This window comes from Heterocephalus glaber, unplaced genomic scaffold, assembly GCF_053883595.1.
Source record: "Heterocephalus glaber isolate CG9 unplaced genomic scaffold, H.glaber_assembly_v1.0 deba00001429, whole genome shotgun sequence".
Lineage (NCBI taxonomy): Eukaryota > Metazoa > Chordata > Mammalia > Rodentia > Bathyergidae > Heterocephalus > Heterocephalus glaber.
This window is the reverse complement of record NW_028258294.1, coordinates 4,884,369-4,901,275: the sequence shown is the minus strand read 5'-3', so window position 1 is coordinate 4,901,275 and position 16,907 is coordinate 4,884,369. Positions and strand designations below refer to the sequence as shown.

The 16,907-nt window shown below is 38.2% G+C and overlaps 1 protein-coding gene across 1 annotated transcript; it reads left to right on the top strand.

Moving 5' to 3' along the window:
• The first annotated feature begins 254 nt into the window (after window positions 1-254).
• On the top strand, window positions 255-2,195 carry LOC101723943 (uncharacterized). Its single transcript, XM_087212258.1, is given in 1 exon segment — window positions 255-2,195. A coding segment is annotated over 1 exon segment (1,929 nt). The 5' UTR covers window positions 255-266.
• Window positions 2,196-16,907: the final 14,712 nt, after the last annotated feature.

Sequence of the window (16,907 nt, the reverse complement as noted above, 5' to 3'; positions counted from 1 at the left end):
CTGCACAAACTGTGGGTTGTGTTACAGGAGAAGATCTCTGAGCTTAGGGCATCCAAAATTTTTATAATAGGTATCAATAATGCCTATCCTGGGCAGAGGGGCACAGCGGTCGCAACCCAGTGAGCGCCCTCTTCTTTCTCCGCAGTCCCTGTCCCGGAGCTGCCCCACGAGTCAGGAATGGCCCCCAAGTGGCTCACCACAGCACCTCAGGAGAGCAAGCACATGATCACTGCTGATAGATCCCACAGTATGTTCCTAGTATTGCCATGGAAACATTGAAGTTGTTGAGCAAGATTGTGATCCTGAAGGAATCAGTGACATTCAAAGATGTGGCTGTGGATTTCACCCGGGAAGAATGGCACCACATGGACTCTGCCCAGAGAAGCTTGTACAGGGATGTGATACTGGAGAACTACAGCCACCTGGTTTCTCTTGTATATCAAGTTTCCAAACCAGAGGTGATCTTCAAATTGGAGCAAGGAGAAGAGCCATGGATATCAGAGGGAGAAATCCAAAGGCTTTTCTGTTCAGACTGGAAGACAAGGCCAGAAGCTAAATCATCAAAACTGCAACACAGCACATCTGAAGTATCCCCTAGCACAGATGATTTCTCACATGTCACATTAAAAGATGTCTGGGATATTAGTAGTCAGCTAGAGAGGCACCAAGAAAATTGGAGGAGATATCTGGAGCCAGAAGTATCTACCCAGAAGAAAATAACCACCCCAGAGGAAAATTTTGAGCAAAATAAATTTGGTGAAAACTCTAGATTGAACATAGACTTGATTCCACAACTGAACATTCCTTCAAGAATAAGGCCTAGTGAATATAGAACACTTGGAAACAATTTGGGACATAATTCAGACTTACTTAATCAAAATAATATCCTTGCAAAAAAGAAGCCCTATAAATGTAATAAATGTAGAAAAGCCTTTATTCATAGATCATCACTTAATAAACATGAGAAAACTCGTAAAGGAGAAGACACATTCTCTAATGGTACAGGTCAGGGAATTTATCCTGGCAAGAAGCACCATGAATGTACTGACTGTGGGCAAACTTTCCTCTGGAAGACACAGCTTACTGAGCATCAGAGGATTCACACTGGAGAAAAACCCTTTGAGTGCAATGTGTGTGGAAAAGCCTTCAAGCATAGCTCATCCCTAGGTCAGCATGAGAATGCTCATACAGGAGAGAAACCCTATCAGTGCAGTCTCTGTGGGAAAGCCTTCCAATGCAGCTCCTCCCTTGTCCAACACCAGAGAATTCACACTGAAGAGAAGCCCTATCAATGTAATCTTTATGGGAGGTCTTTCAGGCATGGCACATCCCTTACTCAACATGAGGTCACACACAGTGGAGAGAAGCCCTTCCAGTGTAAGGAATGTGGGAAAGCTTTTAGTCGATGTTCTTCTCTTGGCCAACATGAGAGGACTCATACTGGGGAGAAATCTTTTGAATGTAGCACATGTGGAAGGGCTTTTGGTCAGAGCCCATCCCTTTATAAACACATGAGGATTTATAAAAGAGGAAAACCTTACCAAAGCAATAACTACAGCATAGATTTTAAGCACAGCTCTTCTCTTACTCAAGAAGAAAGTGCACTGTCTGAAGTAAAATCCTACCATTGTAATGACTGTGGGGAAGACTTCAGTCACATTACAGACTTTACTAACCATCAGAGGATTCATACTGGAGAGAATCCCTATGACTGTGAGCAGGCCTTTAATCAACAATCTATTTCTCATCCTGGAGAAAAATCCTATCAATGTAATGTATGTGGAAAGGCTTTCAAAAGGAGTACACGTTTCATAGAGCATCACAGAATTCATACAGGTGAGAAGCCCTATGAATGTAATGAATGTGGAGAGGCCTTCAGTTGACACTCATCACTTACTCAACATGAGAGAACCCACACTGGAGAGAAACCCTATGAATGTATTGACTGTGGAAAAGCTTTCAGTCAGAGTTCATCCCTTATTCAGCATGAGAGAACTCACACTGGAGAGAAACCCTATGAATGTAATGAATGTGGGAGTGCATTCCGTAAGAAAACCAACCTGCTTGATCATCAAAGAATTCATACTGGAGAAAAACCTTACTCTTGTAAGGATTGTGGGAAGAATTTCAGTCGAAGCTCAGCTCTTACTAAACACCAGAGAATTCATACAAGAAACAAACTGCAGGAACCCTAAAATTAAAAAATATGTAGAAAATTATGTTCCAGTTCAGTATCAGAGGATTCTTACTGGAGAGAAAGTCTGAGAATGTAATTATGTGTGTGTTTATATGTTGCATGTGGAGAAATTGTGCCACTGGACTTTTTTTTTTAATAAGTTAAAAGCCACATTCTTAACCTGATTACAGGCTTTTATAAAAAGTACAGACAACATATGTAGCTATTTGGAAATGATATGCCTATATATTGGACTTTACAAAGCTTCCAAATATGGGTATGCAGGAGATCACCAACTTTTGACAGCTTGATGTGTAACTCTCACTGTTTACAGCCTTTTAAAAAATAAATAAAATTCCTACAATAAAGACCAAAATTCATTTTAAACATTGTTTGACAATTGCACTCAACTTCTACATGAATTTCTCCATGGAAACCAATTCCACCTCCAGGAATTCACTATTCAAAGAATTAGATCAACTGATGCAACCACTTTATTATGCAGATGAAGAGGACTGAAAGTCAAAGATTTGAAGTGGTTTGCACAGTATGGTACAGCCTATAATGGCACAGCTGGGTGGAGAAAGGTTTTGTGGATCTTTGGCCTATAGTACTGATGCCTAAAATGTATTTTGGAATTCAGAGGGTTCTAAGAAAATGTTAAATAAGTCAGATACCCAGACATTTAATAAGCACCCATGGGTTGGACACATTGGAATTCATAAAAGCCTAAGAGGCAGCAAAATATATACAGACTTGTCACAGACTCATTCAAAGATATTTGTTAGATGCTTACAAGCCAAAATGTTAATGGAAACTGTAATAATTGATCTACTGATGACTTTTTCCCTTTCCCAGTTATAATTTTACTTTCTGCAAACATGTCAGTTTTATAGAACTATGAAGCTTTTTTCAAATTGTACCTTTAAGGGCATTTCCATGAAAAAATACTGCCCTAACCTTCCTATATCAGATCAATGGGAAAAGAACAGAAAACTAAGTGAATTGTTTCCTAAATTAGTTTTGTTATAGAGAAGTATAAATTCAATTGCCCATTGCAATAAATTCTATCTTTGACTTGGTTTAGAGAAACAGCATGTTTAGGCTTATGTGTGAAGAAAATATGTATCCACTAAAAAACAAAACTTGTCTTACCTCCATGGTTCTTTTCCATCAGTAAAGCATGAATTTAAGTTTCAGTGGCCCACTTTAATCCTTAATGTCCCCTAGTGCTTCCTATGAGCTACCCTAAAGGAATTTCCAGAACTTTTGTTGGTTCAGCAACAGTACAAATTTGGAAACAATGGTGGATATTAATCCCTTGCACACAAGAGCCACACCTCCACACACTGAAGTTTTCCCAGCCCTAATGATTCTCAGGAAGGGGAATATGAATAATGTTGATGGTCAGCCTTTCTTACTGGCTTCTTTGCATTCCAGATAGTGGAATCCACTGCCCTTCTCTTATCCTGGATGGCATGAGGTAGCTCTCAAGCATTCATCATTTGGGGGCGGGGGGGGGTGGATAAATATGCATGGGAGCTGAAATGTGGTATGTATAGCCTAAAAAGTCTTTCACCTGTGAATCAAGATGGATGGCATATTCCAGAGCAGATCTGTCCTTCCAAGATGTTAGCCATTAAAAAGAAAGCCTTGTTTATGATGCTCCATGCTTAGCACACATGTCACAGCCATGTTCTTATATTCTGATACATAGTTTGACAACAGATAATTCTAGTCAGGTCCTCCCCTATTGAGTGGCTATAGTACCTGCCAGGAACTTGTTGCTGATTGGGGAATCCCTGTAGTGAACTACTTGGAGGGGATGGCATGAATTGAGATCAATTGAGTGCTGACCCATTGTTATTGAAATTTGTAAAAATTTGGTTCCACAAAACCTAAAAGAGACCCCCTGGTGTGTGTGTGTGTGTGTGTGTGTGTGTGTGTGTGTGTGTGTGTGTGTAGCCTGGCCTTGATCCCAACCACCACTCAGAATCTCAGCACACCTTCATTGACAGAGAGGGAGCCATGATGAATGTGTGACTTATTGAGCAGAGGCTTTCCTAGTACCAACAGTCATGCACTGTGCACTTCGGAAGACAGCCTTTTAGGGCTGCGTGAGATGTATCCTTATAACATCATTGTATTCTTTCAATAAATGGCCTTCTGAGTTGAAAAAAAAATAATGCCTATCCTATGCTCCAAACCAAGATCGTATTGTACCATGTGTACTGTGCTAGGCATTAAGGATTCCTGTCTTTTGCTTGAGAGGGAAACACTACTCCTAACATCCAACACTGTTCACCATACAAACATCCTTGAAAACCAGTCCAAAACAAAAGCAATCAGAATCTCTGCTCACAATTGGGAAGAGAAACATAAGACTCATAAAGAGCTTTCTCCCACCAGGTTCTGTCACTGGCTGGATATAATTAAGAATACAATTTTACTTCCCCTTGAGCACAAAGTTGTGCGGGTTTTTTTCTCTTGTATATTGTAGATGTCAGTAGCATCTATCTCACAAGGATAAAATTCAATAATCTATATTATGTGTATAGCACATACTTCCTCATAGGTCAATAATAGATTAGTGAAACAGAATGGGGACTGAAGTGCACATGAAAATTTCTTCAAATCTGCTCCTGACCCATAGTCCATTCTGGTTGGCTAGTTGATTAACAGGGACACCACAGTTCAATATGATTCCCAGGCTAAGTAAATGTAAGTACCAGCACAGTATAGAAAAGCCTTCTCAACTCCAAAATTAACATGCACAACCCTATACTTACTTTACTAAACCTCATTTTCTTCATCTGAAACTATCTGACTTATCATACAGGCAGCATTTAAGGGGGACAATTGCATGGTAAACAGTGCTTGGTACATGGTGGTGGCTGCTCAGTAAATAGTGGTATTCTATACTGGTAATTCCCAAGGGCAATTAGTTCAAGGTAACAGTGAAATTTGCTTTTAGAGCACTTTCACATCCACCAACACTCCTTCAAAACCCAATTCCCCAACCCAAACGGACTGACTGAACAACAATCATCTACCTAGGCTATAGAACTCACTTTGGTGCATTAATAGTTTCAGGACATGAACTACTGAAAGTCATATCTGAAAACTGTGTATCATAGCCTCTTAAGATCTACCATTCCTACCTAGAACTTTGGACTTTGAGTAGTAATGAATTCCAAATCCTTAAGAATATATTATTTCTTTTTCCACGAAAGTGAATTTCATGACTTTAGTCATCTAAAATATATTTTAAAACACTACAAAAATCTTTCTTTTTCCCCACCCTCTCAACCACTAATTGGAAACTCCTGTCATCACTTCCTATCTTATCTACCCATTCATTACACTTATTCTATTTCTGTCTGTCTCTTTCCTTCCTCTCTTTTATTTAAGCAGTGTTTGATCTGTTCATTAAATAGGCATTTCTGTACTTACTACGTGTGAAACATGGAGCTCAATGTACTCCAAACGCAGTAGGTAAAAGTGGGAAGTACCAAATAATTTTGAGAACATGAGGAGCATCAATCTAGTTAGAAGTGAAGAGATATTCAACTGTTAAAATTTTTAAAGCAACAAGTAAAAGCAACAAGTAAAATCATTCAAGATTTACACATATGTAGAGCCAAATGCCAAAAATATCCCTGCTACAAACCCAAATCATAACCTTAGCACATGAAATGAATACCAAGGCACAGATACTACTACACAGTTTGTAAGTTGGGCTAAATAACAGGTACATTTTGAACCAATAAATTTGCTAATGCTTCTAATGGTAGTTGTAAGAATGAAGGCACAGAGTAGGTAGTTAAAAAAAATAAGCCCTGACTGTGCCATTGTCTGCTCTCAGGCAGAGGTGGGAGAGCAATGCTAGAGAATAGAAAATGCTTCTGCTTTCCCCAGTCAGGAAGCTCAGATTGTATGTGTCAATGGAAAGTCTGTCTTCAAATTTCTTTGGCATCAGAAGCTCTGTTGATAGCAATGGCGGCTCCCCCTTGGCTGGATGGTGCTTGTTAAATGAATAAATCAATGTGCAGCTTCCATTATCAGTAAGATTTTGCTACTTTCCTTCATCTTGGACATTGAAAGAGCCTTGGCAAATAGCCCACAATAAGGTTCCAGTTGCTGTGTTTCCAATCACGCATTGTGCAATAAACCATGGACTTGTCTATAAACTGCATGGTGGAGAGAGCCTAATTTGACTCCTGAAAGACTGAAGAAGCCTGGGGTCTGTTCGAGAGTCTCATCATGTAAAATGAGGCTCTTAGGCACTATTGCCCATTAAATCCCAAGAAAAAGAGGTTTCCCATGGGCAGCAGGCTCCATGGCTCATTTTCTTCCCAGAAGATTCTTTTGTTTCCAGAGTTTTATTCACCAGCCCCCACAGCACAGATGTCTAGGAAGTCCTTACTAAGGACACAAAATCTAAATCTCAAAGAAGGAAGGCAGCTGTGTCGAGGAGAAGAAAACCAGTGATTTTCCATATACACCGCAGGTAATGTACTCTGTTCTCATTCTGAGATCACATTGTATCAATTAGTATGATTCTGCCTTCAAGCTTTAGGACAATTTATCATCCATACACTTACTTAATAAACACAGATCTTTTATTAGTTACCAAGAGTTTTCTTTTTTTTTTTTGCTTTATATACACTGTCTCTTTTAATCTTCAAAACACCCCTAAAAGGTATATAGCATTACTGTTGCTACACATATATTTGAGAGAAAAAAATTAGATTCCAAACTCACAGTTTGGAGAGTTGGACTTTGGTACTGAAACCACCTGGTTTTAAAGCTTAAATAGCCTTGTGTGCAAACATTGGTGAAAACCTGCCTCAATAAGATCCTTCTGTACATCTTAAAAACAAAGAAAATTGAAAAGTTGCCCTGAGGAGTCATTAGCACAGTCAAGCCACCAATTAGATGAGCCTCAAAGGAGACTGAAAAGGCATATCAGAGAGGTAAAAGAAAATCCAAGTGCTGTCACAGACACAATAACTGTCACAGAAACAATAACTATTGTTTAGAATCTGGGATTGGTAAGCAATAATTAACTCTTTAATGTCTTTCAATACTACTTCCAGAATTTTTATTATCTAATAAAGTGAAGAAGACATACTTATTTTGTCTCTGAGAAATTTGAATGGAATCTTCTCTAAATGAGAAGGTCTAGAGTTTCTTCCTAGCTTGACTGTACATGTCATAGTTTAAGTGTTGCTGATAGGCTGATAATTCACAATATTTTAATCCTTAGCCCAGATTTCTCTTTTGAATCACAGATTTGCACAACCAATTGACTAAACACATCTCTATTGAAGTTCAACAAGTACAACACACCTACTGTTTTCAAAATGGGGATCCTGGTATTTCCCCAGACCAGCTCTATGCATATCTATTTTCTATCTCAGGAAATAGCAATTAATTCCATCCTTCCAGTTGTACAAAGCTTTAGAATCATTCTCAATTCCTCTTTGTCTACCATATATACCCCATTGTTCAGAAATTCTTGCTGGCCTTCCCTTCAAAATATATCCAGAAGCTAATGGCTTCCACCATCATCATTGCTACCTCCTGGGCCAAGCCTGTATTATCATAAATTGCCTGGATCTCTGCAAAAGGACCTTCTAGGTTCCCTGTTTCCATCCATGTCCCTGATAGTCTAATCTCAACATAGCTGCCAGAGTGATTCTGTTTTGGCTTCCTACGATGGCCTTCTTAACTGAAAGTAGAAGTTGAAATCTTTCCAAGGGTGTACAAGTCCATATATGATCTATCCTCCAACCATTTTTTTCTGCTGCCCACATCACCTCTCTGACTTCATTTCACTGTTCTTTCACCCCAGCTGCCGTGCCCCAGCTAACACGTTTTATTCTTCCTTCCTTGAAGATATTTTCCCCCACATGTGCACAAGGCTAACCCTCACACTTCTGTCAGCTTTTTCTTCCTATATCACCTTTGAATGAGGCTTTTCCTGACCACCAATCTAATATTTCAGGGTTAATCACTCCACAGATTATTTTCTTCTTTCATGCTTTATTTTCCCTTTTTGCACTTAAAAATATCAATGTGCTACATATTCTATTTTTTTGTCTTTTATACTAAATGTCACCTCATTCCAATTTAGGGTACAATTTAAGAAAGAGATTTTGTTTGTTTATTCTCAGTGTCTAAAAAGTACCTTACATAGAGTAGATGCTCAATAAATATTTGTTAAATGAATTGGGCAATCAAAGAATGGCATCAATTGTTGGTTTAAGGTAAGTATTTTGTATTTATTTCTGGTAGTTTCTTCACATTCTGTTTTCTAAAAGTTTCTGATGTTAATTTTTATCAATGACATCTCTGCATTTATTGAAATTGTCACATGCTTTGTTCTATCAACTATTAATATGAAGGGTTTACTTATAAATGCTCTGCAATTAAACCATGTCTCATTTTTTATATAAATGCTACTGTCAAAGGATATTGTTCTATGTATACTTCCAATTGGTAGTTTTTATTAAAGTCCTTTTAAATTTTTTTCTTTTTTGCATGTGCTATGTTGTCAGACTTGTAAATAAGTATATGCCACCTTGTAAAATAATTTGGATATTTTATTATATTTTTAAGCAGTTTGTTATAAAGATATGCTGAAAAAAATTGTTTCCTCAATGTTTAAAGTTGTCTAAGCCTTTGTGAATGTGATTCTTTCATAACACTTATCCATTTAGTCTTTGGTTAATGATCCATTCAAGTTTTCTACTTGTTTTTAAGTTAATTTAGTAAAACATTTATATCTGGCAAAATTCATCCACTTCACCAATGTTTTCCAATTTATTGTCATGGAGTTTTATACAATGTGGACTGTTTTCAAAATTTACGTGCTTCTTTGTTATCACAAACTCTCATTTCAATTTTTTTCATTTAGCTTTTCCCTTTTTCTTATCAGCCTTTGAAAAGTTTAAATATTTCTTTAAAGAAATATAAACTCAATTCTGTTGTCTTATGCAATTCCTAAACTTTTGCATGTAACATTATTATTTAGCTCTTTAAAATTACTCATTCCTTCAGTGTGCATTTTAAATTTGTTATCTAATTTTGCTTTCCTTTTTATTCTTCTTTATATTATTGATCCTTACAAAATATCTAATGGGGCATCTTAACAGAGTTTCCCTTCTGTCTTTCTGCTCCTGTTTCATAGAGATCTTCTTGTCTTACTATAGCTCAAACATTTTGGAGATTTTCACAGTAAGTCATTTACAGAAGCATACTTTTCCTCTGAGGCTTCAGGTAAATTAGCTCTTTCTCTGCTTTTGTAAATTTGAGGGATTCTGCTTTTGTATTTCTTCTCTTTCCCTCTTCTCCTTCACAGGCTTGTATTTGCCTTTAGACAGGATTCATGGGTGGTACTCTATTCACCTAAGTACTAGTTAAACCTTCTTTTCATATCATTATCAGGAACACATATCCAATCACAATTCTTGTTTCTAGGCTGCTAGATTCCAGAGTTCTGCTAGACTAGGATAGTATGAGGTCATACCTAGATTTATTCTATATACATAATTCAGAAAAAAAAATATATATATATATGTGTGTGTGTGTTACCATTGGTATTTGCTGGTCTCAAACTCCATTTATGGCACTTTACTACAGGGTCAACATCTCTTGGAATCATTTATTTATATATTCAACAAATATGTAAAGCATTTTCTTCTCTTTATTTACTTAGCATCTGCCCCACCACACCAAGTTCTGGAGATCAAACCTGTGGTTCCACACAGGCCAGGTAAGTGTTCGATCAAAGAGCTATATAGCCCCTACCCCTAAGCATCTATTTTCAGTCTCGTTTATGGTCAAAAGATATTAGCAGAAGGGAGCAGTATTTGCATTACCCGAAAATAACACCAGTACAAAAGAAAAGTAAGAATATAATTTTCTTGTTATAATATACCTGGGTCTTTGGCCTAGAATCAAAAAGAAAATAAAGATATTCTTGCCTTTTTCAGATGAACGGCACTGCTCTGTCCTATAAGGTGATACAAGATAATAACAACAAGCATTATAACTAGCATTCAAAGTAGCAGAAATTAAAATGGTCCCTAGATATTATGGTAGGATATCTCTCTCACAGACTGTTTCGCCAGTGTCTTTTTTTAAATGTTCAAATAAATTTCAAACTGGAAGCCCTTCCTACTCTACTGAATCCACTACAGGAAGTTTGGGCTGTCGCTGGGTGAAGGCAGATCCTTCAGCTACATTTTTACTACTAGGTTACTTTAAAAAGCACCTGTATGCCATAGAACTCTGAGATAAATTGACCAACTATAAGGCCTACCTCTTCAGATGGAATGTGATTTCAAACTGTAAAACCAATATTTTCTACTGAGCTTCAACCCAGAGCCTGCTGATGTCCATTTGCATAACAGCAGAGCAAGTCCTTGCAGGAGGAGCTGCCTCTCTTTTCTCCCTTTGGCAGCCAGGATATTGCAGCAAATATGATTGGATATTTTCCTTCTAGTTGATTTAAAGTAGGAAGCAGTGCAAGGCATATAAATTCTTCTCTGGCCATGTGGCTTTGTCTGGAGAAAGGAAAAGGCTGAAAATTGTGTGTTACTGATGCCCTGTATGCAGAGAATTGAGGTTGATGGGCGGGGGATTTAGCTCAGTGGTTTCGCCGCCTGCTGCACAAGAGCAGGGACACGAGTTCGATCCCCGGTACCAAAAAAAAAAAACAAAAAAAAAGAGAATTGAGGTTGAGTAAAAGTTGCTCATATGGGAAGAAAAACATTTTGAGATTGTCACACCTTGGGAGTCGGGAGAGAATGAGTCTTGGAGTCAGAGCTGCCATTTTAGCTGTGATGCCTTTAACATATGCCTTTTCTCTCACAGTTTGTTTTCTCATGTACAGAATGAAAAGAACAATAACTATGTCATAGCTATGTCACAAGAACTAAATAATATAGTGTATATTATATTCCTAGCTTATTAAAAGACACTCAGGAAAGGACCAGGACACTCAGAAAAAGGTAGAGCCAAAGAAGAACTCACCATGGATATAAAATTTAAGGAGCTCAAAAATCAAGATGAATTTATTCTAATGTAATATTTAAAAAATTAAAACTAGTGTCAAAAAAAGCCCCACAAAGGAGAGCATATCAAATTTGGACAGAATCTGATCCTGCATTCTATAACACTGTCTCACATCATCCTAACTCTGGCCCTGTTTCCAATAGAACTTGATTTACAAAAGCAGGTACCAAATAGCCAATGTATTGATTTTGCTTTTTAAAGTACTCTGTTAAAATATTATTCATTACTGAGTTTTTTGACATCTTAAATTTTGCACCTGCATTTGTTTACTCACCTAGTGCAGGCTCTAATTCTATTTCTCTATTTCTTAGTAATTTATGACCTGCCATCTTCAATCTCAGTGAAAAAAAAATCCGTAAGCTCCCTCTCCTCTTTTTCTCTAATATAGTTTAGATCTAAAATGTCCCCCCAAGGCCTCATGTGTTTGGAAGGCGATTGGATCATGCACATGCTATACTTATTATTAGTACACTGATAAGCTCAGAGCTGGCTTGCTGTTAGACTGGTAAGTGGCATGTCAGGAGTGACCTGACGTGAAGGGTATTTCACCCACCCTGGCTCCTCTCTTTACTTTCCTGCCTATTGTGGGACAAGCAGCTGTCCTCTGCCCAGGCCCTTCCTTCCGGCCATTTCTGCTTTGGAATTAGCTGACTGTGAATCAAAATAAACCTCTCCTCCTATAAATAGTGGGTATCAAGTAGTTTGACCCAGCAATAGAAAAGTAAATATGGCATCCCCCAAAACTCCCCTCCTACCTGTTTTCTACTTAGTATTGTGAATTCATACCCCTTATGATATAATTCATTGATTACATACATGGCCATATTTAGAGGGATGTTCATATTTTAATGATCCTTCCCTAGTTGGCTTGAACAGCAGAAGATTCTAAAAGGTTCCTGTAAGATATTTCTACAGTATCTAGGGCACTTACAAGTACAATCCAAGTATCAAATAGGGCTCACCATTTTAAATGTGACAAGGTTACTTGCCTTATAAAAGGCCATGAGGAGTTGAAGGACATATTACAGCAGGTTCTGCGAGAAATACAGAGGTCTGTAAATTTACCACAACATCAGGAAACTAAATGACTTAAGAAGGGGGAGAAATACATCAAATTATACTCTTTTGGTAGGTATTATATATTAGAATATTTGTTTATTGCTATTTTATTTAATCCTCTTAAAAAGTTCCATGATCTACCATTTTATCATCCTCATTTTGTGGTCAGATAAACTGAGACAAAGAAGCACTTATAGAGGCTTTAAAACTTAGAAAGAATTTTCATATATATTTTCCTTTTTGGTCCTTTTCCCAGTTTTGAATAGTAGGCAGATAGAATTCCCATTTACTGCAAGATGAGTCTGAGGCCCACAGCTAGCAAGTAACCAAAAAATATTTTATGATGACAGCACATTATCCATAATATATTGCTGTTTGTCACCTAGGTGCTCTTCATCATAACTCTATAGCATTATATATGTTTCTTAAACTCTGATTTTTGTCTGGACTCATTGATAACATTATATTCTATTCTCAGGGTGAATTGTGAATACTGCTTCAGTGCTGGACTGGACATCCTTCCTTTGCCTTCCAGAGCCACTCTCCACCCTGCACCACACACCAAAGGCCAACTGTGCAGACTTCATCCAGGGTACCCATTGATATCCTACTGGATTCAGCAGAGTGGGGAGTCCTAAAGGAAAGCAGCAGAAGACAGAAGAGTGAGGTAACCTCAGTCCAGGTGTCCGCACCAACAAGGGTCAAGATTCTTCTCAATTTGTTCAACATTCAAACTGCCTTTCAGAGTCAAGGGCTAGAAGAGCTCTACCAACCCTCTCTGATTTATTGTACTATCCCTGTGTTTCTCTTCACAGCCCATATCTTTATAAATAGTCTTTTCTTAAGCCCAACTTTAAATGTGCCCCTTGCCTGTTGGGACCCTGGATGATGAGCCCTCACCTGTGAGCCTCAATAAAGACTTGAGATTGGTTTGACAGGCTTGAGGTTCAAATCTCACACCAGTCATGACAGTAGCCAGTCACCTCTAAAATACTGTGGGAGAACTCACTTGGATTTTTTCATTCCTCACCAGGTCTTCAAGGCTTAGTTGTTAAACCTCTGAAACAGGCAGCAAAGGGACTTCACACACAGCAAAACTGCCTAAGATGACTTCCCATTCTGAAAGGGAACTGTAAATCATAGAGGTGTTCAAAGGTCTTTAAGTGAATCTGTATCACATGTCCCAGAATGGGGATGGTCAGCCTTTAGAGAATGGATTCAAGAAGTGGTAGAAACTGATGAGAACTGATGCCTGAGAAAGCTGTCTCAAAGACCTCTCAAGCCCAATATATCTAAATCCCAACTTAGTCCCCATCTAAGGGCTCCTACTTGTACAGAGCACAACCCCTGAAGTTATCCTTAGGTGCTCTCTGTACTTCATTCTCCATATAAAATCACTACATTTTTTTGTGATTACCTCCGAAAATATTCTAACTATCTCTCCAGCTCCTTAGTCTTACTCCTGATTTAGTACAAACTACTGTCATCACTCATGCACTTGAATTACACTATCTCTATACATCCACTTTCCCACCACCTTTTCCCTGCCAATCTAGCCTACAGAGCAGCCAATGGGATCTTTTTTAGGCTACAAATTTAAGTTGGCCTTTAATGGCTTTAATTTCATTTCAAATTAGAGACAGGATTCATTAACAAGGCCCACCATTCAGTGTGGTTTGGCTTCTGCCTTCCTGATCTAAACCTAGGAGGAACCAAACCTTCTCCCCACAGCCTGCTCCCTCTCTGTGCTCACATAGCTCACCCATTTCTGAGCCCATTTATTGCTCATGCCCCCTCCCAACATGGGACCACTTTCCTCATGGCCAGGTTCCTCTTGCTGCCTCTCTTCCACCAGTTGCTTCTCCTTCTTCAAACATCAATCCCTTGAAAAAGCCTTGCTGAACCTGACCAGATCACGCCCTTCTGCTCACATGCATGAAGTCTCTCTTCATGGCACAAATTTAGCTTTGTGTATATTCTAATGGAATAAACATTCTTTGTTAAACTATTTATTACAGATTAATTTGTGACCTTCCTGTTAAACAGTAGCAACATGAGGCCAGGGACTATATCTTGTTCCTTTCATCAGTATATCCTCAGCTCATATCACATGGGATGACATGGACATTGAGTTCAAAACGTATTTATTAAAGATGGGAGCAAAATAGCAGAAAGGTCAAGTGAATGAGTCCTCTAGATCAATAAAGTTTTTATTAAGAATCAAAACAGTTTATTTAAAAATATTTCTTAAGAATTGTATTTTTTCTGTCTCTTCTTAAAATTTACTGGAAATAATTCAATATGTATCACAGACTCTGGGTCACTACTAAGAACTAGTTGTAACACTTTTTTTTAACACTGGCTGGCTTTCAATTTCTATGCCTTTTAAATTTCTCAGCCTGCATGTCACAGATCTCCACTCTCTGCCTTTCAACTGGCAGCGTCCTTCCTGGCTACTGTCAGTGTTCCTGCCTCTAACAGCCTTTCGTGCTTTCTAATTTGTTGCATTGAATCTCCTGCAGACTGGGAAACTAGATAACCACGTCGGTTGGATTGAGTGTGAAGTCAGTTTGACACGTTTCAAGTGAGTCTCCGGGGAGTCTTCCAAGCTAAAGCAAATAACCTCCTACGTGCCTAAAACCAGACACCCTTGCTACATTTCTGCACACAGATTTGCTTTTTTCTTTCCTTTTCTCACCTTTCTTTCTTCCTTCTTATTTTTTGTTTAGCAAGATAGGTCTTTCATGGGCTTGCCAAATAATAGTAATCTTCATTCACTCCTTGAGTGGCAAACTCACCACAGTGGTAGACCTAATCTTCAGGGATTTGACACCTTTGTTGGTTTTCCCTGTTCATAGGTAATGTATGTAAAAATCTACCCCTCTCCCAGTTTTATATACAGCAGGAGAATTGGAGAAGTTTTCTTTGGATGAATAAGGTTTTACTCTAAAAAGACTGGTAGGAAAGTCATCAAGAAGTTATTTGAAGCATGTGACACTTTTAGCAGACCAATCAAGCCTCATACAATAATAATGTCCTTGTACTTTGTTTACTCACAATGGATCTTTCCTTTTTATTGTTTTATCCAGTAACAAACTAATTACATTCACCTTGTGTCAAAGGAAAGCAGTAAGGAGCCAAACTACAGATTATAAACCTAGCAAGACTTTTGTCAGTTGTAGAGAGACACCAAGGCAAGTAGGAGACTTGTGTAGGGAACTGCTTAAGTACAAAGCCAATGAGAGAGCAACAGCTCACATTTCTATCTTGAATTTGAGCACTTGGCCCTTTCAAGTTGATTGCATGCTTTAAGAATGCATTGTGGAAAAGTAAAGAAAAGGGAGAAACAAAATTTGGAATGAAAGATTCCTTATGAGCAGAAAATCAAGCTTTGATTTGAAAGGCAACTCCTTCAAAATTTCTGAAGGTTTAGTCTAACATTTGATTTTGTGCATCCAGTTGGAGCAGCTTTGGTTGTATCAGGCAATATATCACCTTTGATGCATATGTGACATTAATGACAGGCCTGATTAAAAGGTGAACACAAATGACAGTTACTAATAGTAATTGCTACAATTTTCTACATGCTAAAAAGAGGCCAAAGACCCACCATGAGTTCAAGGCTGGAAAACATTCTGAGTAGAAATGCAAAGGCCAGCAGGAATCCAAGTGGCTGAAGACGTCAAGCAGCTGGCCTAAGTGGGGGACTCAAAACAGGACAAACTGATGCAAGGGAGACCTCGTCTTCTGCATTTGTGGAATAACTAGAAAGCATACAGCAACTCTAAATATAATCAGTTGAAGGTAATTTTCCACTAGGTCCATTTTAAAACTGTTTTCCACCCAAAGTGCTTATTTGGCACTGACTTTGAATGGGTTTGAAAATCAGACTATTCTGAGAAGCTATCTTTGCAACAGGCAGTACGAGGCATTGTCAGCAATACACAGAGTGAGACAGAAGGCACCAAGGTGCAGAGTCAGGAGGCATGAACACTCATTTCATCACCCCAATCACTAACTCCAACCTCTACCAGCTCAACAGCTCAACACCAATACAATACAATAAATTTGAGGGCAGATAAAACCATAAGTGAAAGCCTATATTCTTTTCCATACACAGAACCTAAATCCTACCTTCCCTTTAAGACCAGTGTGAGTGATATGTTTCTAAATCTGGCTCAGACTACTACAGCCTTCCATAAACTGTTTTTAACATAAATAAGTCTAATTGTTGGTAACTACTCTGATGATCCTAAAAATGAGGATCTGCTGTCTAGCTGTACCTGAATCTTTAAAGGTGTTCCCAAAAACATAAAACTTTGATCAAGAAGATCAGATGAGGTGAAGGCCAGGACAGGACTCTGGATTTTGTTTTATTTAGGACTGAATTTTCAGCCTTTACAGATGATTATGATATTACATTAGTCGGTCACAAGGTATCATAGAGGTAATACTCAGCTCTGGAAGCATCTTAAAATCATTTACAGAGCTTAAAAATTTAGGATCTGAGACTCCAATACAGCTAAGTAAATAAAGTTAATTAAATATTCCAAGTGTTCCTAACATGAGCCAAGTTTGAGAACCATAC